This window comes from Hypanus sabinus, chromosome 14 (assembly GCF_030144855.1).
Source record: "Hypanus sabinus isolate sHypSab1 chromosome 14, sHypSab1.hap1, whole genome shotgun sequence".
Lineage (NCBI taxonomy): Eukaryota > Metazoa > Chordata > Chondrichthyes > Myliobatiformes > Dasyatidae > Hypanus > Hypanus sabinus.
The window spans coordinates 2,009,747-2,033,700 of NC_082719.1; the positions used below are offsets into that span (position 1 = coordinate 2,009,747).

Sequence of the window (23,954 nt, forward strand, 5' to 3'; positions counted from 1 at the left end):
TGACACAAAATAAATATTAAGTATGCCTGCCATTTCTTTGTCCCCCATTACTTCCTCTTCAGTGTCATTTTCCAGCAGTCTGATATCCACTCTCCTTCTCTTTTACAATTTATATATGTGAAAAAACAGCTATTGGCACCCTATTTTATATTATTGGCTACCTTACCTTCATATTTCATCTCTTCTCTCTTTATGGTTGTTTTAGTTGCCTTCTGTTGGTTTTTAAAAGCTTTCTAATCCTCTAACTTTCCACTAATTTTTGCTATATTATATCTGCTTTCTTTTGCATTATGCTGTCTTTGACTTCTGTTGTCAGCCATGGTTGCCTCATCCTCCCTTTAGAATACTACTTCTAATTCAGGATGTATCTGTCCTATACCTTCCGAATTGCTCCCACAAACATCCACCATTGCTATTCTGCCATCTTCCCTGCTAGTGTCCTTTTCCAATCAACTTTGACCAGCTCCTCTCTTACACCTCTGCAATTCCCTTTACTCGACTATAATACTGATACATCTGATTTTAGTTTCTGCGTCTCAAACTGCAGGATAAATTATATCACATTATGATCACTGATACGTAAGGGTTCCTTTCCCTTAAGCTCTCTAATCAAATCTGGTTCATTACACAACTCCCAATCCAGAATTGCCTTTTCCCTTGTAGACTCAACCCATGCTGCTCTAGAAAGCCATCTCATATGCAGTTAAGGGAAGAATGACAGCCCTTAACTTGGCAGTGGAGTTATCGGGGAACCATCTTTTGACGGTGCTTCCATAGCAAGCTATTCTTGTTTTTACGAGGCTGAGTTGCTAGCTCGACGCTCAACCCGACTTGGATTTGAACTCGGGAACCTTCACTCTGGAGTCCGGTGCTGATATTATTGCACCACCAAGCGGGATTATGCATTTAAGAGCCATGACTTAACTGCAGAGGTCCGTGCACGACTGAGGATGTGACAGCTCTCGGGAGCATGAACTGTGCTTTCCCATTCCATCAGGAGCATTCTCAGAGAATATACAGCCACTTTTGTGATACCAGGCACACAAGGCGTATATAGCAGGGAATTCAGAGGATTTTAGACTACAAGTGTACCCTGCACATCAGAAAGCAGGAGGCCTCATTCCTCGACAGGCTGGATTTCTTTTACGCCTTGTTTGATGCACAGAACAAAGTGCTGGTGAGGAAGCCACCCCTATGTCCAGGGGAGCAGACATTCCCCCTGGCAGAAGCTGAGCTGTGCAGGACCTTGCCCCAGAGTCAACCCACACAAAGCTGTGGACCCGAAAAACATACCAGTTCGGGTTCTGATATACCATGCAGCCCAGCTAACTGAGGTGATGATGGATATATTCGACATCACTCTGAAACAGTCCATTGTGCCCTCGGTTTTCAAGGCAGCAACCATCATTCCAGTGCCAAAGAAGGGGACAGTAACCTGCCTTCTGGTTACTATCAGAAGGCTATCACCCGGTAGCATTACATCAACCATTGTGAAATGCTTTGAGCAGCTTGTCATGGGCACATTAAAGCCTTACTCCCCCTTACATTGGACCCTTTCCAGTTTGCTTACAACTTAAATCAATTGACTGATGAAGCAATAGCCTCTGCCCTGCACTCTGTCTTGTCCAGCTGGAAACTGGATTCTTGTATGTGAAGTTTCTGTTTATAGTCTTCAGTTTGGCATTTAACACCATCAGACCCCAGAAACTGGTGAGGAAACTGTCCTCACTGGATCTCAACACCTCTCTGCTGTTGGATAATGAGAAGGCCACAGTCAGTTTGTGTGAGCAGCAATGTCTCTAGTCCCACTACACTGAGCACTGGCACTCCCCAGGGATGTGTGCTGAGCCTGCTGCTTTCACACTGCTGACACATGACTGTGTCGCAGGATTCAGCTCAAACCCTGTCAAGTTTACAGATGGCACAGCATTGGTCAGCCCCATTGACAATGATGGGACGAAGTATAGAGAGGAAGTAGAGTGGCTGGTGGATTATTGTAAGAAGAACAACCTAGGTCTAAATGTAGAGAAGACTAAGGAAATCATTCTGGACTTCAGGAAGGTGTAGCTGAACCATATCCCTCTGCAAATACATGGCTGCTCTGGGAGTTCACATCATGGATGACCTTACCTGGTCCCTTAATATCACTTCCATTTCGTAAGGAGATTGAGGCAAGCGAGCTCCCCCACTTCCCCCACCCCCCATCTTAACTACATTTTTCAGGAGCACCATTGAGAGTGTCCGGACAAGTTGCATCTCTATGCTGTATGGGAGCAGCTGAGCATTGGACAGTAAGTCCCCACAAAGGACTGTGAGGATTTCTGAGAGGATCCCTACCTTTCATCGGGGGCACTTATCAGGAGCGCTGCATATGCACGGTCCTTAGTATCATTAAGGATCCCACCCATCCAACCAGTGTCCTCTTTGACTTTGTACCGTCCGATAGGAGACTCTGATGTATTAAACAAGAATGGTCAGGGTGGGAAACAGTTTCTTTCATCAGGCCATTAGGCTTCTGAACTCCCTGCCACATTGCATTTGAAGTTTCACCAGTTAATCAGTTCTGTACCTTACAATATTTAATTTATGCACTTTAATTTGTTATTTCTATGTGATTCATACGTAGGTCTTATTCTTATTTTCATTAAGTGTTGTGTGTTATGTGCTTTATATCCTGATTTGGAGAAATGTTGTTGTTCTCTTTGACGGTATGTGTGTGTGTGTGTGTATATATATATATATAGATAGTTAAATGACAATAAACTTAACTGACGTGATTTTGCAAATCCCTTCTCTTGAGATCGCAATTTTCCCAATCTACCTGCCAGTAGTCCCTCCCATCAGAGTCACTTTACCCTCGCAGTTTTGTAACTCTATCCACAAGGATTCTACATCTTCTGATCCTATGTCACCTCTGTCTCAGGATTTGTTTCCATGTTTTACCAATAGAGCCGACCCAATCCCTCTGCCTATCTGCCTGTCCTTTGAATTCGATGTGTATCCTTGGACCCCCAGCGATGCCCATGGCATCATTCCTGTCAATCCCTAACTGTGCTAAAGATCATCTGCCTTATTCTGTATACTGTGTCCATTAAAACCTAAGTCCTTCATCCTACATTCATCACCCTTTTCGATTTTGCCACCACATCACACATGAACTCATCCCACTGACTGCAATTTTGCCCTGTCCTTACTCAGTCTCACTACATACCGCATCTACCAACTGCCCCATCTACAGCCCTATCCCTCTGGTTCCCACTACAATGCCACATTTTTAGTGATGTGGAGGTTGCTGGCAAGGGCTGCATTTAATGCCCATGTCTAATTGCCTTTGAGGAGGTAATGGTGAGCTGCAGTAGTCCTTCTAATGAAGGTAGTCCCATAGGATTGTTGGACAGGGAGGTTCACGGTTTAGGCTCAGCAACACTTTATCTCAAAGTCAGAATGGGGTCCAACTTGGAAGGGATATACAACTGGTGCCCAAAGGCCATCTCATTCTTGGTAGAAGTAGTCACGGATTTAGCAGGTGCTGCCAGGGAGTCTAGGTGAGTACTGATGGTGCAGATTGCAGTCAAAGTACCTATATGGTGAATGGAAGGATGCTTAAGGTTGTTGATGGGGTGTCACTGAGAAAGATTGCATTGTGTCTTGCTGCAGGCTGAGCATATTCTTACAGGCTTTTGAAAATGTTGGAAAAGCTTTGGAGTGATTCACAGCTGATGGTGTACCAGCCTGGCTTGCATTTGTAGCCACAATATATATCTGGCTGCTCTGCTTCATCCCTTGCTCACTGATGACTCCAGCAGGTGGGGTGTTCAGTAAAGCCATTGAGTGGGATGTTAGACGTTCTCTTGCTGGAGAAAGTCATTTTCTAGCACTTCACAAATGCTACTTGCTATTTATCAGTCTAGGTATGAACGTAGCTTCAAACTCATTTGTTCAGAGATTGCCAGTGGAATAGAATAGTGTGCAATCACGGCAAGTACCCTTATTTCTGACGTGATTGGGTTTTGAACGTGCCCTGAAGAACTCATCCAGTCATCCACCTTGGCTACCTTAGAGGTAGACCACTAACAACTACAAACAGTTTTCCAAAAGCAAACAATGACTTCATTCCTTGGGGTATTTACCCGTAGTGCTCATTTGCCATGGTAACTTGACACCACAGACATTTAAATGCTGCCTCGATGTCAAGGATAATCATGCTCACCTTTTCTCTTGAATTCAGTTTTTTTTGTATCAAGATTATGTTGTCATCTGGAGCTAAGTGGTCCCGGTGAATCTCATAACTGAGGAGATATTATCGTTCAAATTGCCCTGCCACAGTTTAGGTTGATGTGTAGCGAGTTCATTATTAAAGATGGAATGTTTACTTGTATCATTGCTGTCAAAAAGCTCCCAACCATTTCTTATGCTCGTAATTTCTTTCAACTGCTGCAGAATATCCTGAAGAGGGAGGGTGAGCTGCCAGAGGCCATAGTGCACTGGCACCAATTACATAGGTAGAAAAGGGGAAGAGGTCCTGTGCAGTGAGTATAGGGAATTAGGGAAGTGGCTGAAGAGCGGGACTTCAAGGCAGTAGTCTCTGGATTACACCCGGTGCCATGTACTAGCCAAGGCAGGAATAGGATGATGGTAGAGCTGACTGACTGGCTGAGGATTTGGTGCAGAGGGCAAGATTTCAGGATTTCCGGATCTTTGGGATCTCTGCTGGGGAAGGTATGACCAGTACAAAAGGATGAGTTACATTTGAGCCCGAGGGTAGGTTTGCTAGAGATGTTGGGGAGGATTTAAGCTAATTTGGCAGGGAGATGGGGATCAGGGTGACAGGGCTGAGGATGGGGCAGTTGGCATACAAGTAGATCCAGTATGTAGTGGGACTCTGAGGAAGAACTGGCAGATGATGGGGCAAACGTGAGGAAATCTGCAGATGCTGGAAATTCAAACAACACACACAAAATGCTGATGGAACACAGCAGGCCAGGCAGCATCTATAAGGTGAATCACTGTCAATGTTTCAGGCCGAGACCCTTCGTCAGGACTAATTGAAAGGAAAGATACTAAGAGATTTGAAAGTAGTGGGGGGGAGGGGGAAATGCGAAATGATAGGAGAAGACCAGAGGGGGTGGGATGAAGCAAAGAGCTGGAAAGGTGATTGGCGAAAGTGATACGGAGCTGGAGAAGGGAAAGGATCATGGGACGGGAGGCCTCGGGAGAAAGAAAGGGGGAGAGGGGAGCACCAGAGGGAGATGGAGAACAGGCAGACAGATGGGCAGAGAGAGAAAGAAAAAAAGCAAACAACTAAATATGTCAGGGATGGGGCAAGAAAGGGAGGAGGGGCATTAACGGAAGTTAGAGAAGTCAATGTTCATGCCATCAGGTTGGATGCTACCCAGTCGGTATATAAGGTGTTGTTCCTCCAACCTGAGTGTGGCTTCATCTTGACAGTACAGGAGGCCATGGATAGACATATCAGAATGGGAATGGGATGTGGATTTAAAAAATTAAATACTAATGTAGGTCTTTTGTGAAAGCAAAGTAGCGAAAAGCGAACATTCGTAAAGCAGGGGACACCTGTAATCAGTGATCAACATTCTATTAATTATTATGTAGCATCATGCATTCTGTTGATTATTTTTCTTGTCTGATGATCTAATTAACTGATACTTTGGCAGCATAATGTTTAAATGCAATTTAAACAAATTACCTCAGCCAGCATTAGGCAACCTGTTTGAAAAACACAGGATTATGAGATATCAACTGGCCTACAAACTATTAAATGGGGTTACTAATTCTGGATAATAGTCATTCAGTCCCCAGATTCATATGTGCACCAGATTAGGAATTGATGAATAACGGCAACATTATTTTGGTGATGCAAACATGGACCATCAGCTGGATGGGCTGGATATCACTTTGCTGCTCTTTGAGCACCGGATGCAGTATACCACACCAGCCGACTCACAGGTGAAGTGTCGCCTCACCTGGAAGGACTGTCTGGGGCCCTAAATGGTGGTGAAGGAGGAAGTGTATACTGCATCCGGTGCTCTCGGTGTGGCCTTTTATATATTGGTGAGACCCGACGTGGACTGGGAGGCCGTTTCGCTGAACACCTACGCTCGGTCCGCCAGAGAAAGCAGGATCTCCCAGTGGCCACACATTTTGATTCCACGTCCCATTCCCATTCTGATATGTCTATCCATGGTCTCCTCTACTGTCAAAATGAATCCAAACTCAGGTTGGAGGAACAGCACCTTATATACCGGCTGGGTAGCCTCCAACCTGATGGCATGAACATTGACTTCTCTAACTTCCGTTAATGCCCCTCCTCCCCTTCTTACCCCATCCCTGACATATTTAGTTGTTTGTATTTTTCTTTTTCTCTCTGCCCATTCTCCATCTCCCTCTGGTGCTCCCCTCCCCCTTTCTTTCTCCCGAGGCCTCCCGTCCCATGATCCTTTCCCTTCTCCAGCTCTGTATCACTTTCGCCAATCACCTTTCCAGCACTTAGCTTCATCCCACCCCCTCTGGTCTTCTATCATTTCGCATTTTCCCCCTCCCCCAACTACTTTCAAATCTCTTACTATCTTTCCTTTCAGTTAGTCCTGACGAAGGGTCTCGGCCCGAAACGTTGACAGCGCTTCTCCCTATAGATTCTGCCTGGCCTGCTGTGTTCCACCAGCATTTTGTAGATGATGGGGCAACATTGACTTAATGGAATGAATTGAAGTGTAACATGGGGGAAAAGAATCAAAAGGGTAATGAAAACAGGGCTAAAGATGTTATGTTCAAATTCACGCAGTATATGGAATAAGGTAGATGATCCTGTAGCACAATTAGAGATTGACAGGTACGGTGCTGTGGGTGTCACTGAGTCATGGCTGAAAGAAGATCTGAGTTGGGAGCTGAAAAGCCAAGGATACAGATTGTATCAAAAGGTCAGGTAAGTAGGCAGACAGTGTGGGGAGGCTCTATTGATAAAAAATGGAATCAGATCCTTAGAAAGAGGTGACATAGGATTGGAAGATGTAGAATCCTTGTGGGTAGAGTAATGAAACTGCAAGGGTGAAATGACCCTGATAGGAGATATTTACAGGCCCCCGAACAGTAGCCAGCATGTGGGGTACAAATTACAACAGGAGACAGAAAAGGCATGTAAACAGGCAATGTTAATGATAGTCATGGGGGATTTCAATATGCAAGTAGATTGGGAAAATCAAATTGATGCTAGATCCCAAGAGAGGGAATTTGTAGAATGCCTATGAGGTGGCTTTTTAGAGCAGCTTGTGCTTGAGCCCACTATGGGAAAGGCAATTCTGGATTGGTGTTGTGTAATTAACTAGATTTCATAAGGGAACTTACGTTAAAAGAACTTGTGGGAACAGTGATCATACTATGACAGAATTCACCCTGCAGTTTTAAGAGGGAGAAGTTAAAGTTAGATGTATAAATATTATAGTGCAGTAAAGGAAATTACAGAGTCATGAGAGAGGAGCTGGCCAAAGTTTTGCAGGGATAATGGCAGAACAATAATGGTTGGAGTTTCTGGGGGCAATTTCAAAGGCACAGGATAGATATGTCACAAAGAGGAAGAAGTTTTCTAAAGGGAGGATGACGTAACTATGGCTGACAAGGGAAGTCAAAGACAGCATAAAAGGGAAGGAGTGCATGTATATAATAGCCAAAAACAGTGGGAAGATGAAGGATTGGGAAGGTTTTAAAAATTAAGAAAAGGCAACTAAAAAAAGCCATAAGGAGAGAAAAAGTAAGCTAGTCATTAATATATAAGAGGATACCAGAAGTTTTGGCAAATATTTTAAGAGTCTCCAGTGTGAAGCTGAAAGGTTTGAAGGTAGATAAGGGTGGACCAGATGGTCTGCACTCTAGTGTTGTGAAAGAGTAACTGAAGAGATTGTAGAGGCATTAGTAATGATTTTTCAAGAATCACTAGATTCTTCAATGTTTTCAGGGGACTAGAAAATTGCAAATGTCACTCCACTCTTTAAGGAGGGAGGGAGACAGAAGAAAGAAAGTTGTAGGCCAGTTAGTGTTGCTTCAGTGAATAATACAATGTTGGAGTCCATTATTAATGATGTGATTTCAAAGTACTTGAAGGTACAGTACATAATAAAATGGTTTCCTTGAGGGGTAATCTTGCCTGACAATTTTGTTGAAATTCTGTGAAGAAATAACAGACAGGATTGACAAAGGAGAGTCAGTGAATGCTATTAACTTGGATTTTCAGAAGGCCTTTGACAAAGTGCCACACGTGAGGCCACTTAACAAGATAAATACCCATAGTATTACAGGAAAGATACTAGCATAGATAGACAATTGGCTGACTGGCAGGTGGCAAAAAGTGGGAATAAACAATGTCTTTTTCTGTTGGCTGCTAGTGACTAGTGGTGTTTCACAGAGGTCTGTCTGTGTGGGAAACACTTCTTGTCACTTTATTTGTCAGTGATTTGCATGATGGAATTAATAGCTTTGTGGTCAAGTTTGCAGACGGTACAAAGATACCTGGAGAGGCAGGTAGTATTGAGAATGCAAGGAGTCTGCAAAAGAACTTGTACAGATTAGGAGAGGTACTCGATGGAATTCAGTGCAGGAAAATATATGGTCATGCACTTTGCTAGAAGGAATAAAAGCATAGACTATTTTCTAAATGGGGAGGAAATTCAGAAATCGAGGTGCAAGGGAACTTGGGAGCCTTTATGCAGGATTCCCTACTGGTTAACTTGCAGGTTCAATCAGTGGTAAGGAAAGCATATGCAATAGTAGCATTCCTTCTGACAGGACTAGAATACGAGAGCAAGGCTGTTATGTTGAGGCTTTATAAAGCACTGGTCAGACCGCACTTGGGTATTGTGAGCAGTTTTGGGTCCCTTGCATAAGAAAAGATGTGCTGGCATTTGAGAGAGTCCAGAGAAGATTCATGGGAATGATTCCAGGAATAAAAGGGTTAACATTTGAGAAGTATTTGATGGCTCTGCAATCCAGATTAAACCAGAGTTGTTCCCTTGGCTTTGATAGTAATGGAGGACTGAGGAATATCCAGGCCTTGAGGATACAATTTGTGGTGGTGGTTGACAATCTTACTGTTGCTGCCTCATTGGTGTCAGTTTCAGGCGCAAGATGTATTCTAGTTCTGTCCTATTGGCAAGGTTATAGAAATACACAATGTGGTGGAGAGTGCCCTTGATATGAAATCGGGACTTACAGTGCAGCAGTCAGCTTTATCGGTGCTGTCATGGACACACACATAGGTTGGAGAAGACAAGCATTACTGTCCTCGGATGAAATTTCAAACCTGTTGTGTTCATAAGTAAATATGGACTGATTAAACTTTAAGGATGATTATTTTCAGTTATAAATATTCATGTACTGCTGATAGCATGCAGGACTGATTTTCATTTTGTCTTTTAAAACACAAGTTACTCCTTTAATAACAAGGAAATCCAATGATACCAGTCCTTACAGATCAAAATTTAACAATGAATAGAAAAGCATGTACAAAAATAATGGAAGTAAAAATGTGCCAGAACTATCCTGTTATATTAAACACAAAAAAAGGAGTATTTACTGCTTTCTTTACAAGTTCCAGGGGAATTCTCTGCTAATGAACCATCAATGCTACTGTCAAACTCTATTTTCAGTTCCCAGTCACTGCTTTCTGTTTTACAAAAATACGTACAGTACAAGATTTATACTCCATTAATTAAACCAACATTTTGATTTTATCTGATTTATATACTTCTACTAATTTTTACATAGAATTTTGATAATTACCTATAGAACTTGGCATATCTCACTGATGGCACTTTTTGCATTGAAATGCCCAACATGGATTAATGTCTTCAAACTTCTTTTTATTTCTATTAGAATTTGGGCATGGGAAGTTGGGTCTAGTTTCAGTGCATTGTCTTCATTAACATCATTTTGTGTACTTCCAGTTTCTAGCATATTGAGGGGATGTGAATTAATTTTTACTTTTATTGATCCTTAATTATGCTTTCCCCATTTATATGATGTTTCTAATTCTAATTTTTTTGTGTGTTACAACCATTTTCTGAACTCGTAGTGGATATTTGGTCTGTTGGGTGCATTATGGGAGAAATGGTCCGCCACAAAATTCTTTTTCCAGGAAGGGACTGTATCCTTAACGCTGCTTATAGCAGCTGATTTTTAAATGCATTTTAACTCTTTAAATCATATGAGTGAAAATAAACTGTGAGCAACTGTTTTTTTAATTATTCCACATACTTTACATAGTGCATCATTCATGTGATCATTTGATATTAGAATTGCTTCTTTGAAGAAAACGTTTTGTATTTGGTGCAGAAATGTGACAAGATATCTCACAATCTTGTTCTTGACTTTCTTGAATAAATGTTGATTCATTATTCTCATTCAGAACTGCTAATAATTTTAAAATGTTTAACAGTGCTGTCCCTTGAACTTCTGATTAACGAGTTACAGAATAATTCACTAGAGAGGTTTTTTTCCTAAATGGATCTTTGGTTTCTGCAAAGCTGCATCATTTTTATAACTTGCATTATTTTTGACCATCAAATTCTTCTAACAAATACATAAAACTATTTCTTGCTTTTCACATCATCTTCCAATGAATGTTTAGTGGAATTTGTAGTGAGCTATTTGAAAAATTGCTAGTTTATTTCAATGGCATTGCTTTCTTATCAGGTATTAGGATAACCCCTATGAAAGAATTGAAGATGTTTTTAAAACTGAGGATTCTAGTTTCAGAAAATTGATTCTGACAGTGATTATTTCCAAGATATTATAATATTTCTGAGCTTGAGGTGTTTACATATTGTATTTGATTTTAGCAATTCTATACACTGCTTGGATTTATCAAAGGAAAGAGGAGTGCAATGTGTAAATGCTGATCCATGGAAATTATGATATTATTTAGCGCTAGAAATAAATTAACTTAATGAATTATGTTTAGAGTCTGTGAACATCTTTCAAACATTTCAGTTATGTTCCTTTAATAACATACTCTCTGATATGTTGCCCATTTATTATTCACACATAAACTCATTTATGTAGTTAACAGCTTGGTCTGTGTTTCTTAGGCACAGACTCAGTCACTGTGATAACTCTTTCTTCCACAGATGTGGCTATATCCTGATTCAATTTGCCATGTTTCAAATTATTTCTGTAACATTTTGCCCAAGCTGCTTGGTATGAGTGCCTTGACAACTTAGGGCTGCTCTCTAGGACAAACTCTCCAACCCCACCTCACCTACTGCAACTTTAGACAAGTTTGTGTTCTCAAGCTTCCTGTTTTGATGAAGGGTCCTTGACCCGTAACATTTACTGTTTCTCAGTGATCCTGGAAATCTAAGATGCACCATTAAATGCTGGAAATGTTCAGCAGGTATAGAAAGATCTGATGAAAAGTTCTCTGTGTGAAATGTTAACTCCCCTGGAATACTACCTGCTCCATTGAATACTTACAGCATTTTCTGCTCTATTTCTTCAATACCCCTGCTTCTTGATAAGTCCTGAAATGGGGATGTTTATGATTGATTGTTTCACTAATTCTCCTGACTTCTCAAAATGCTTCCAGCATTAGTGGGGTAGAAACTACCCCACTAATGGAACATTCTCTAGGCAATTACATGATTATAACTGCAATAAAACTCAAAAGAAGCTCGACATAATCCAGAACAAAGCATTTATTCTCTCCACTCATGGGGCACCATCAGTATCCCATCTCAGCTATGCCTGGTAGCACTCCCACACCGCTATCAGAAGTACATGGGATCACCATTGCAGTTTTCCATCTAAATTGCACACTGATGTTACTCCAATAATTTGTTGCTGCTGGGTCTAAATCCTGGAACTTCTTGCCAAATAACATTGGTAAAGTATCTTCAGCAGAAGTACAGCAGCAGTTCACAAAGAAGGTCCACTATTGCCCTCTGACCTTGCTGGTTATGCCCAGATGAATTAAAGACTATCCACATTGAAGCAGCCCATTAGATTACTAGCTCATTCTTAAACATTTCTAATATGCTCCACCAGCAAAAGAAATGCGTAATTTATTTGTACTGCAGAAACTTCCCATGCTTTCAGCAGCAACACCTGCCAATTCCACACCTTCTCCCATTTTCCAGGATGCAGGCATGTGGAAACAACCCCACCTCAAATTTTGAAGTCAGACGCTATCCAGACGTGCAGAAGCTGGAACTCATTGCCACTACTAACTAGATCTGGCTTACCACTAACATCTGACAGGCTACTTGCCTAGGCCAAATGCTCACATCCCAGCAAGTTTTGATTTACACAAGGAAAACTGATGCGTTAATTGCACCCATTGGCATTAATAAAAATCACATTTTTAAGTAACTTAATTTGAAAATTCTGAAAATTGTATGTTATTCAATTATTGATTGTGGTATTTTGAACCCTTTTTCTAACCAACAAATCACATGTATCCTCTCGTCCCAGGCACAGTTTCCACCTAGCTAGTAAACAGATATGCTTGAGAACTGTAGAGAATTATTCTTACAGAAATACTTAATTTTTTCACTCTTCACTGATGTTATCTGGCTGGCTGTTAGTCTTGAATGACTTCGAATATGCTTTCCAATATGAAATAGCCAATAATGAATAATATGTACAATTGCCAAAACAGGACCAGACTATTTTATATACCTCCAAAGTAGCAGGCTGTTAAATAGATAGTCAATGTATTCCTGCCGGTTTGATAATTGGTACAATTACTGCATCCATTATATTAAAAAGGAAACTGAGACAGAATGAAAGGTGGAGGCTTCTTTCTGAAATCTAGTTGCAAGTGCTTTTTACTACAGCTTTTATGTAAGGGAATTTATTGTCAGTCACAGATATATCTGATTTGTTGCTATGATATTCCAACATATTCTGTAACAATTGTACCACTCTATGAATTGTCCAACCAAATCTTTCATTGAGGATTTTGAAATTACCTACTATTCCTATAAACAGTAACTGAATCTTTGACCCTATCAGCAGCATTTTCCCCCACACCACCTCCAGCATGACTATATTATTTTTAATTTAATTATCTGTCTTTTCATCTTTAGTGATGTGACATTTTCAGGTCAGCATTTATTCATTTCTAATTGCCTGTGAGAACTGTTCTCTTGAACTACTGTAGTAGTGAGCGAGGTCCCACTGTTTCATTGGGTAAAGAGTTTCAGGATATAGACTCAACAATGATCAAGACCAACAGTGCATTTTCAAATTAGAATATGTGTGATTCGGACAAGAACCCGCTGATCATAAATCCTTGCTGTCCTTGTCCTTCTTGATGGTACATACTGTAGATTTGGGGATGCTGCTAGAATTACCTGGCAGGTATCTCTAGTCTATTTTATTTTTCAGATTCTTCAAAAAAACTGTATGGCGGTGCTGGAGGGAAAGAATGTCTACAGTGGTTGATGGGGTATCAGTTGAATGGGCTGCTTTGTCCTAAATGAGGTTGAACTTCTTGAGAGTTGCCCTTATGCAATATTGCACTCACTACTAAGGTTGGGGTCTAAATAGGACAAGATTCCCTCTGAGATGTTGACTCTTGTGTGGCTAAATCTATTTGTTCTGTTTATTGATGCTGTGCCAGTGCGAGGTTTGTTGAGCACCACTCTCAGTATATAACTGTATTTCTTCAATCTTACCTATACTCCTTGAGTTAATGCAAAAACTGTTTTGCCCTCTTGCATGTTAAACCTGATAGATTCCCCAGTTTGTGACTTTCAAAGTTGACCAGTTTGACTTAGCTCCTGAATCAAGAGACTCGTGCAACTTTGGATGTGGTAAGGGATCAATGTGTATCCCTTGAATCACCCCTCTCGCTCTGTCCATTGCTTCCATTTACTCCTCCTTCTTAGATCCTCCTTCATTTCCAGGCTTACCCTTCATCCAATGCTCCTTTAAATTTAAGCTGGCATCTCTAACTTGCAATTTTTGAAAAGGTTCTGGTTGTGTTTTGTTCACGGGCCAGGCAATGAACCCAGGAAGTATTTTACATTATAACAGATTAAGATTTCCTCAGTATATTGACACCTTGTTGATGTACTGGGGAAAAGTCTGTCACTTGTACAATGATCCTTAACACATTTGATTTACTGGTTCTGTTTATGCACCATAACTTGACAAAAAAAATAAGAACAGTCAAAAACATTGCCTACACGTAAATTACACTCCCGCCATTTTTAACTAAAAAACTTAAGTTTTAAATGGCACCTTTCACATTCTGTCTCTGGACATGGGTATCATGGAGATGGGTGTCACCAGGTCACTCTCTCCAAGAATCACCTTTGAAAATACACTTGTTACAATATCTGAAGTGTCCCAATAGTTGAAGCAACCTTTGTTCCCAAACGTGACGTGTTCAAGACATTCCAAGGTACTTTACAGCAATGAATCATACTGCTGGGTAGTTAATTATGCAATGTAGGGAATGCAGCAATGAATTTCCAGACTGGAAGAACCTACAGGCCATAAATAGAAGCGATTCTGCAAAAGCTGGTAATCTTCAGCAACATACACAAAGTGCTGGAGGAACTCAGCAAGTCAGGAAGCATTAGTGGAGCAAAATAAACAATCAGCCTGACATCAACTCCCATTGCCGGTGCCTGGCTTGCTGAGTTCCTCCAGCATTTTGTGTGTGTGTTGTTGCTTAGGAGTCTACACGTAGCAGTGACGAGATAATCTGTCTTAATGATGTTGATTGAAAGATAAATATGATGACTATTTCTGATCATCTTCAAATAATTCCATGAGGTTATTTGTGGCCCCCTGAGAAGGTCTTGGCTTAACTTTTCATCTTAAGTTCAGCATCCATGAGTTTCTAACCCTATCTCTGTACTTTCTATGACGAGTCAGCCTCATTTCCAGAGAGGAACTTAACCTGATAGTCTTCTGATTCAAGAGGTAATGTGCTATCTCTGAACCAAGAATGGCTCAGATTATCCGTCTGTTTTTAAGTCGTCTCAGCTAAAAAAGAGTCAGGTGAAATACTTCATTCAACAACAAAATGTGGTTTTCAAATCAGAGAGCTATACCTGAATTACAAATGTAGAATATTTTCTTATAAGGATGTGTTTTAGTGATCTGCACTTACAAGATCCCCACTAAGTTATAGAAATAATGATGGAAAGGCTTAGCAAGTCAGGCAACATTTGTGGGGGGAGATGGTTGATGGTTTTTCATCAAAGCAAGGGGAATGCAGAAAACAATCATATATTGAGTTACAAAGTTTAGGAATTAACTGTGATTGGGTTCGAGACCAATGAGACTAAATGATGGAAGTGATGGTGGTGGTGCTGACAGAGGATGTTGAAGTATTGTCAATACATCCACTCTGTCTGAAGAAGAGATCATACCTTGTTCAATTTCACTGTGTCTGTTTCCTTTGTGTTTCTGATAAAGCATTGACCCTCCTCGACACAAACCAAATATGTCATTTATATCATTTATTCCCTCTTGGTTTCTACCCTGTCTTAGAATGTTCCTTTGTTCCTAAAAATTTTTTTTTAAAAATAGCCTTGTCACATATACATCAAAACATACACTGTTTTGACATACATTGCCTTGTTTGCATCAATGACCAACACAGCCTGTAAGTGTTGCCATGCTTCCGGTGCCAACATAGCAGGGCAACAGCTTGCCAACCCTAACCTATGCAGTTTTTTGAGAAGTGGCAAGAAACCCCTCCACTAGAGCACCCGGAGAAACCCTTGTGGTTATACGGGAAGTAAACGCAAACTCCTTTCAGACAGCAGCAGGAAGTGCACCCGCTTGGTGATCAAAGCATTGCCCTAATCGCTATGCTGTCAGCGCATTCAGCTCTTCTGAAAATACATCTGAACTTTTCTAATTCTTAAGTAAAGTAATTCACCTGAGGTGTTAATTCTGTTTTACGCTTCAAAGAAGCTACCAGACCTGCTGAGTAATTCCACCATTTTCTGTTTTTATGACAATCAGATGCAATTTGACCTGAAGTAGGTGGGGATATTTTCACCCTTTGCAGTATGGGAGGTAATCAGGCTGAGTAGATAAACTGCCCAGTAAAAGTTCCATCTAAAACTACCCACTATGTCCTGGGTCGGACCCTCTGGTGCCATATATACTTCTTATGCCTTTTCTAAACATTAATCTCTGAAAAATGGTCGTTATGACACTTAACTGTTGACGTAGGAGCTTTCCAGATGGTGTTGATGCAAAGGCGACTGCCCCAGGGTCTATTGTTTTTTTTAGTAGTACATTCACTTAACGGAGAATTGTAGGGATACAACAGAAAGTAATAGCTGAATAGAATCCTCCAATGCTCAACACTTTAATCACTATATTCACAAGCATGAAAAGCAACGAATGCTTATTTGAGAATATTGTGTAGGGTAGACGGAGATCTGAATAGCTATTGCATCCATTCTGTTTCATTAATCAGGAAAAATGGCTTTCCAAAAGAAAACAAAGTTTTCTTATTTATCTTCAGTTTACAAATGAACCATATTTGCCCGATTACAATATTTTATTGCAAGCAAGAGAAAATCTGCAGATGCTAGAAATCCAAGCAACATGCACAAAATGCTGGAGGAACTCAGCAGGCCAGGCAGCATCAATGGGAAATAAGTTTTGGGCCAAAACCCTTCAGGACTGGAGAGAAATGCTGAGGAGTAGTTAAAAGGTGAGGTAGGGGAGGGAGAAACAGAAGGTGATGGGTGAAACCAGGAGGTGAAGGGTTGAAGCTGGGATGTTGATTGGTGAAAGAGATACAGGGCTGGAGAAGGGAGAATCTGATAGGAGAGGACAGAAGGCCATGGGAGAAAGAAAAGGGGGAGGAGCACCAGAGGGAGGTGATGGACAAGCAAGGAGATAAAGTGAGAGAGGGAAAAGGAGATGGGGAATGGTGAAAAGGGGTGGGGGGGGTCATTACTGGAAGTTCGCAAAATTGATGTTCATGCCAGCAGGTTGGAGACTGCCCAGATGGAATATAAGGTGTTATTCTTCCAACCTGAGTTTGAGCTCATCTGCCAGAAAAAGGTGGGATCTCTCAGTAGCCACCCATTTTAATTCCACTTCCCATTCCCATTCTGATATGTCTATCCATGGTCTCCTCTACTGTCATGATGAGGCCACACTTAGGTTGGAGAAACAACACCTTATATTTCATTTGGGTAGCCTTCAACCTGCTTGTATGAACATCGATTTCTCAAACTTCCAGTAATGCCCCTTACCCCTCTCCGTTCCCCATCCCCGTTTCCCTCTCTCACTTTATCTCCTTGCCTGCTCATCGCCTCCCTCTGGTGCTCCTCCCCTCTGTCTTCTATGCCCTTCTGTTCTCTCCGATTAGATTCCCCCCTTCTCCTGCCCTGTATCTCTTTCACCAATCAACTTCCCAGCTCTTTACTTCACCCTTTCCCCTCCTTATTTCACCTATCACCTGGTGTTTCTCCCTCCCCACCCCCCACCTTCTAACTTTGACTCGTCGTCTTTTTTTCTGCAGTCCTGCTGAAGGGTCTCGGCCCAAAATGTCGACTGTACTCTTTTCCATAGATGCTGCCTGGCCTGCTGAGTTCCTCCAGCATTTTATCTATTTTTATTGCTGTACTTTCCTCAACATTTATTATTTCTTATAAAAGTGTTGTTTCCCATTTTGTCATTAATGCAGTATCTTGATATGTTTTAAAATGTTGAGTCCATTTAATGGAGAAAATACTGAACACTAATTTTATTGGCATATGTCGCCAACCACACAAGCCATACTGTGCCTTTAAGTTTTGAACACCAGAGGGCAGCTGCAGACAGACAAAGAAATACAGTCTCTGGATTTCCAGCATCTGCAGACTTTCTCATGTGAATGTGATACTCCCATTGATTCTCAGGGCTTATTGATTAATACTGTTTATTCATCTTTCAACTCATGCTGGTTAGATTTTACCAGTCAGAAATGAATCGAAAATCTGTAGAACTGAAAATATTTTCATTTTCAGTTCTACAGTCGAAAACACTTCATTTACAGCTAGCGCAGAGTATTTTGGAAGTTTGGTTATAATATTGGTTGAATTTAAGGGCTGAACAGTACAGGTGTCATTGAAATTGAGTTATAAAAATGTTTAGACTAGGCTAAACCAGGGATTCCCCATCTTTTTTATGCCATGGACCAATACTATTAAGCACGGACTCTATAGAGCCCAGGTTGAAGACCACTGAGCTTAAAGGTGTCATAATCTTAGGGGTGTGGATCATAGGAGCACAACGGGTTGGTCAGCATGGAAACCAGCTCTTCATCTTATTCTTGATGACCATGGTTCCTTTCTGAGCTAGGCCCATTTGCCTGCTTTGGGCGGATATCTGTCAATACCTTTCCCATCCATGAACCTGTCCAAATATCGCTTAAACTTTGTAATTGTACCTGCTTCCCCTACTCCCACTGACACTACTCATTCCATATACTGACCACATTCTGTGTGAAAAACATGCCACTCGGGTCCCTTTTCCATCTTTTCTTTCTCACCTTAAACTTTTGTAGCTAGTTTTAGATTCGCCATCCCAGTAAGAGAGTCTGACCGTCGTGGGAACATCTTTTCTGCACCCGTCTAAGTTAATCATGCCCTTCCTATAGTTTGTTGGCTAGAACTGCACCTGATATTCCAAGTGTAGACTCACCTTCATTTTGAACATCCCAAATCTTGTACTCAGTGCACGGTCTTCTGATGAAACCATCTCCTTTACCAGTTTGACTACCTGTGTTGCATTTTCAAAGAAGTACATACTTGTACCCTGAGATCTCTCTGTTTTACAGCACTGCTGAGGGCCCTGTCATTCATTATGTATGCTCTGCCCTGGTTTTAGTTGCAAATTGCATCACTGCCTTTGTCTGGTTTAAATTCCATCTGCTATTCTATTGCCTACTTTCATAGTTGATCTGGATCTGTTGTAACCATAAATAACATTCTTCACTGTCCAAAGCTCTGTGACTTTTGGCGCCATCTGCAAACTCACTGGTCATTCCACCTACAGTCTCATCCAGATCATTAATATATATGACAAGCAAGAAACAATAGGGGTCGCTACTGTACATCACTGGTTGCAAGCCTCCAATCCTCCTCTACCATCCTCTGACTCCTACCACGAAGACAAATTTGTTTCCAATTGGCTAGTTCATTCAGGATCCCATGTGATCTTATCTTCCAGCCCTTTCTATCCTGTGGTATCTTGTCAAAACCTTGCTGAAGTCCATATGAACAATGTCTTCCTCCCTGCCCTTACCAATCTTTCATCTTATTTAGATAGAGCACTAGCATTAGTTACTCTCTTAAGGATGCCAGTTCTTTGTGAACAAAAATACTGGCAAAAAGGTTGCTAAGAATTCATTTCTCAAGGTTTCAGCATGTGTCCAAGATCACATCTGTTGTTAATTTTACAGATAAACTGAAGAGCAAAATTACAGTTCTAGTTTTGGTACTCAATCTGTGAATAGTTTATATTTGAACAAAACAATGTATGATTTCCCCTTGTCCAAAGATACGGATGAACAAAGCACAACCTGAGGACAACCCTGGTTGAATTTCTGTCTGGTGCTTACATTATGTTTCTTATTTGTTGGCTTGAATGTTTGGAGAATACTGGTCTGTATAGTATTGTTGGAAGATAAGTTAATAATCAAATGAGCGCTCACTTATGTCAATACCAGTAAAGGCAATACATGCACATTATGCTGACATGGATTGTAATTTGTTGAGGATCCAGTACAAAATCCTTTGTAGCATAACTAGAGAAAACAAAAGAGCATACCCCTGTGTCAACAGAGGGCAAGTCATGGATGTTCATTTCTGAATTCTGATATCTTCTTCCAGCATACAAGGTTTGGTATTGGGATCATGATTTCTATTTTCACGTTTACTTCTCGCACCATATTATTTTGCTGCTTTAACATCATCAGGTGTGGATTATGACTAATTTCCTAGCTCTGTTATTTTACTAATTGGGACAAACTTGTGAAAGATTCTTCAAACATTTTGGCTGACAATGTGGTTTTTAGAATCTGACCCAATTGGAAATACATATCTAAAACTTATGAAAGAGAAGTTCTAAGTTAGAGCTTTGAACTTCCATCACAAATAAAGGTGCATCCTTGTTGATTAAAGTGATACATGTCTGAATATTATAACAAATGTTATTATTTTGAGAAATACAAGATGCTTGCTGACTAATTTACTACCTAGGTTACTGTTACATATGTGCATAGTGAGAATGACAATGGAGTAGTAAAATTAAACATTTTTACTGATTCATGCTTTCAGTACACAGTAGGCAACTTACAGTGCTAGAGCGATGAAATGTGCCCACCATGATGAAAATGCATACTTGAAAACCTGCGCAAAAAGAAGGAAAAAGAACGAGCCTCCCCTGCGTAGGAGGACCAATCAATCCACCAGGCAATCATTCGCATTCACATTCTTATAATTGATCCAATATGGTTTTGATAACAGACAGGAATAATGGATAGAATTTAGAAGTCAAAGTCATCACAGGCAGATAGAATCATATAAAAATATTCACAAGAAAAATGTAAGTTAAAAATAAATTGTATACAATTTTTGCAAGAAAAAACACAAATAAACATAGGAAGTTCCATGGTGCAAAGTGATCAAAGTGTTCATTATATTACTAAAGTAGTGATTAGTGTTGTACACATTGATTCAAGAACCAAAGGGTTGAAAGGAAGCAGCTGTTCTTGAACCTGGTATTTTTTTTTATTCTGGTCAGTGCTTGAAATGATAATGGAAATGGCTATTGGTAATATGTTTAGGCCAAAGTTAAATGCAGGTATATAGAGTATGTATTTATTGTCAATGGAGGAGGAAGGTATGTTAATTGAAATTTAACTAGTAAGGAACACAATGCTAGATTAACTACTCAAACAGCATGATGATGTGCAGATCCCAAAGTAAAGGGGAAATTTAAGTATCAAGTAGCAAAAAAGCAAGCACTAACCAAGAATGATCTCCATATGAGGTTGGAGCTTGAGAATTTGATTCATTAGGATAGACAAGGTAAAAATGTTCTTTGGTTTAAGAGTTTCCAAGGGCATTCAGATCATTATCTATGAATGATGGATTAATAACTCAATAGTTCAGGAGAGACAAACTGGAGTATCAAAGTACTGACCCATTCACTTTGAAGCATGAGCTGCTTGTGAGAAAGGGAAATGCTCTGAACAAGTTTATCATATTGCCCGCTATAAGCCCTCCTTGGTTATGGAATTTGGATGTTATCTAAAATAGCAATGTAAGACTAAGTTTTAAACAAATAATATTGGAAAAACTAATTTATTAAAAGTAGAATAATCTCCAGGTCCTACCTGACACTACCACATTAACAAAAGTAAATGAATACAGGTAAATTGTTGACACAGACCAATCCAAAACTTACTTCAATCAAGGCTTTTCAATGGAATATCCCAATGGAGATGGTCAGTCTAGTATACTGTATTCATACTTTGATAATAAATGTACTTTGAATCTTTGATTGATACTCAAACTGCCAAAATATACCTGTGATATAGCTCAGTGTTATGGTATGAGGCTGTAATTTTTCACTGCATCGATTAATGACTTGAATGAAGGAAATGAGGGAGATATATGTTTAAATTTGTTGATGTTCATGAGGTGCCACAATAACATGCAGATGGAGCATTAATAGGTTAGGAGAGGGCCCCCTTAGAGCCCCATTATCATAAGTGGAGTTTGATTTCTGGTGCTGTTTGGTGAATCTGGAAGTGTCAGAACAGAAATGTTTCTCAATGGTACAAGGATAGAAACTAGATGAGCAGGAACGTTTAAGTGTGCAGCTATTGAAATCATTAAAATATAGAGGAATAGTGCAATGAATTAATTCAAAAGGCTAGATTTCAAGAGAAGTAGAATAGAATGGGGTGGAGAGCATGGTCTCACAGTTTAGAGCTCTGATCATGCACCATCTGGACATCTTGGGGAGGATGTCCTGTTATTTGGCGGGGGGGGGGGGGCAGTGCAGACATGCCAGAATGAATACAAGCCATCATGTTAAATATGTGTATTCACATGGACCAGGTCTGTATTCCCTAGAACATATAAGCTCAATTTCTGATTTTAGATGAGATCATCAAAAAGATAAAATATTATTTTGAATAGATTCAGAGAAACTACTCATTCTAATGGAAAAGTCCTGAAACAAAATTTGAGTGAGCCCAATCAGGAATGGCTTCTTCATATATGAGAATAAAAATCCAGAAACCAAGTCCTATGGAAGTTGTTGAGCTCATGTCGATTAAAGCTTCAGAAAGAGATTGCCCATGATCTCATTGAATGGGAGAACAGGTACAAAATTGTGAAGCCCTGCACCTGTTCCCTCGGAAGCAGCCATTACAGCCAAAGCTGTTACAAATTCAAAAGCAGGATGATACTTCAGTAAAAGTTAAGATATCAAGTATTTCTGAATTGGTATTATAAAATCAAAGAAATACACAGTTATATTAGATAGAGAATATAGAGAATTTACATAATTTTTCGTAATGATCGTATCCTTCCTAGCAACCTTTTGACCTACAGTGATAGATTCCTGACAGTAATGCTTAAGGTTTCTCTGTACATAGAGAAATAGTTATTTATAAGATGGCATTCCTGGCCTTGAAAGATAATAGTTTTTAGCAATTATGTCTTATATAAATGAAAATGATAGAGTTATGAATTAGATGTTTTGGCTGAGAATTTCCTATTTCCTGTATCTAGATTTGCTTTTTACTTAATGGTGACACTCTCTGACCAGCAAGGATGTGGTCTGGAAAGAAATAATTAATTGCAGATGAACCTTTAACACCCAGAATTTGTACTTCTTTTAATTTATTCAAAGAACATTTACAGCACCCTGCAGACACACTTAGTCAAAAGGTAATAACTGCAAAGGATCCTCAATTTCCTCAGATGCTTTTGCTTTTTAGTGGTGCCATGAAAACCTCAGAGAAATTGTCAGTTCAATGCAATGTTGTTTGCCTCTCTGGGAAAATGGTCATCTGTTCCTGCCTGTACTGTGCATTTTTTAAGAAACCTTGCTTGTTGTTTGTTTAGTTTTGCAAGTTAATTATCCTTCATTCCAATTTTGTTTTCAGTTGATAACTGGTCAGTTGGGTGCATCATGGGAGAAATGATCAGAGGCGCTGTGTTGTTCCCTGGCACTGATCGTATCCTTCCTAGCAACCTTTTGACCTACAGTGATAGATTCCTGACAGTAATGCTTAAGGTTTCTCTGTACGTGTTACTTTGTAGTGCAGCAAAAGTTTGCTGCCGCTGCACTTTTGGACAGTATTGTAGTTGAGCCTTTTGCTATGTGTTATTTTTAGCTGTAACACAAAAGCAAACATAAATGATTAATAATATTTGCAACTAGTGATTTGTTACTGGTTACTTAATAATTTGATACTTAAGCATCATGATGCACACTTATTCCTGTGTTTGTTAGTTATGGAGTAACATGGTAGATATATCCATAAATAGCAACCAAATAGGGATAGCCAGTCATGGTCCAATTTTCTTACTCAAGTCTTATGCAAAACAATAACATTAAATAGCAACCATAAATGAGGGTTCAATGATCCATAATAATCTTTTATTTTTATGTAAAAGGTTTTTTTTACTCTTGTTATGGAAATGAAATCAAAAATGAACTGTTAAAAGGCATAAGTAACAAGGAGTGGAACAGCATTTGGGTGACATTGTAATTTGGATGAAAAGTATTTGGCTGCTTGCTGCACCCAATTGATTTTATTTTCTCTTGATATTAAACAGAGTGATGTAAGACTGGATCCTGATTTCCTCATCACTTATGTGCACAAGCAGTCAAGGACAATGTCATACTCAAGATTTCCAAAATTACTTTTTGGTAAAGTTCTATAGTAAAAC

General features: G+C 40.0%; 1 protein-coding gene across 3 annotated transcripts in view; it reads left to right on the top strand.

Moving 5' to 3' along the window:
- The window catches only part of mapk10 (mitogen-activated protein kinase 10), a 158,816-nt gene that overhangs the window by 80,271 nt on the left and 54,591 nt on the right, over positions 1 to 23,954 (top strand). Inside the window, exon 7 of one of the 3 annotated variants that reach the window (XM_059988688.1) lies at positions 10,082 to 10,153. The exons of 1 other annotated variant lie outside the window; for it this stretch is intronic. In XM_059988688.1, coding sequence (XP_059844671.1) covers positions 10,082 to 10,153 — 72 coding nt within the window. Of the gene's footprint in view, positions 1 to 10,081; positions 10,154 to 23,164; positions 23,237 to 23,954 lie in introns of all 3 variants that reach the window. One more of the 3 variants, XM_059988686.1, reaches the window with a different exon arrangement.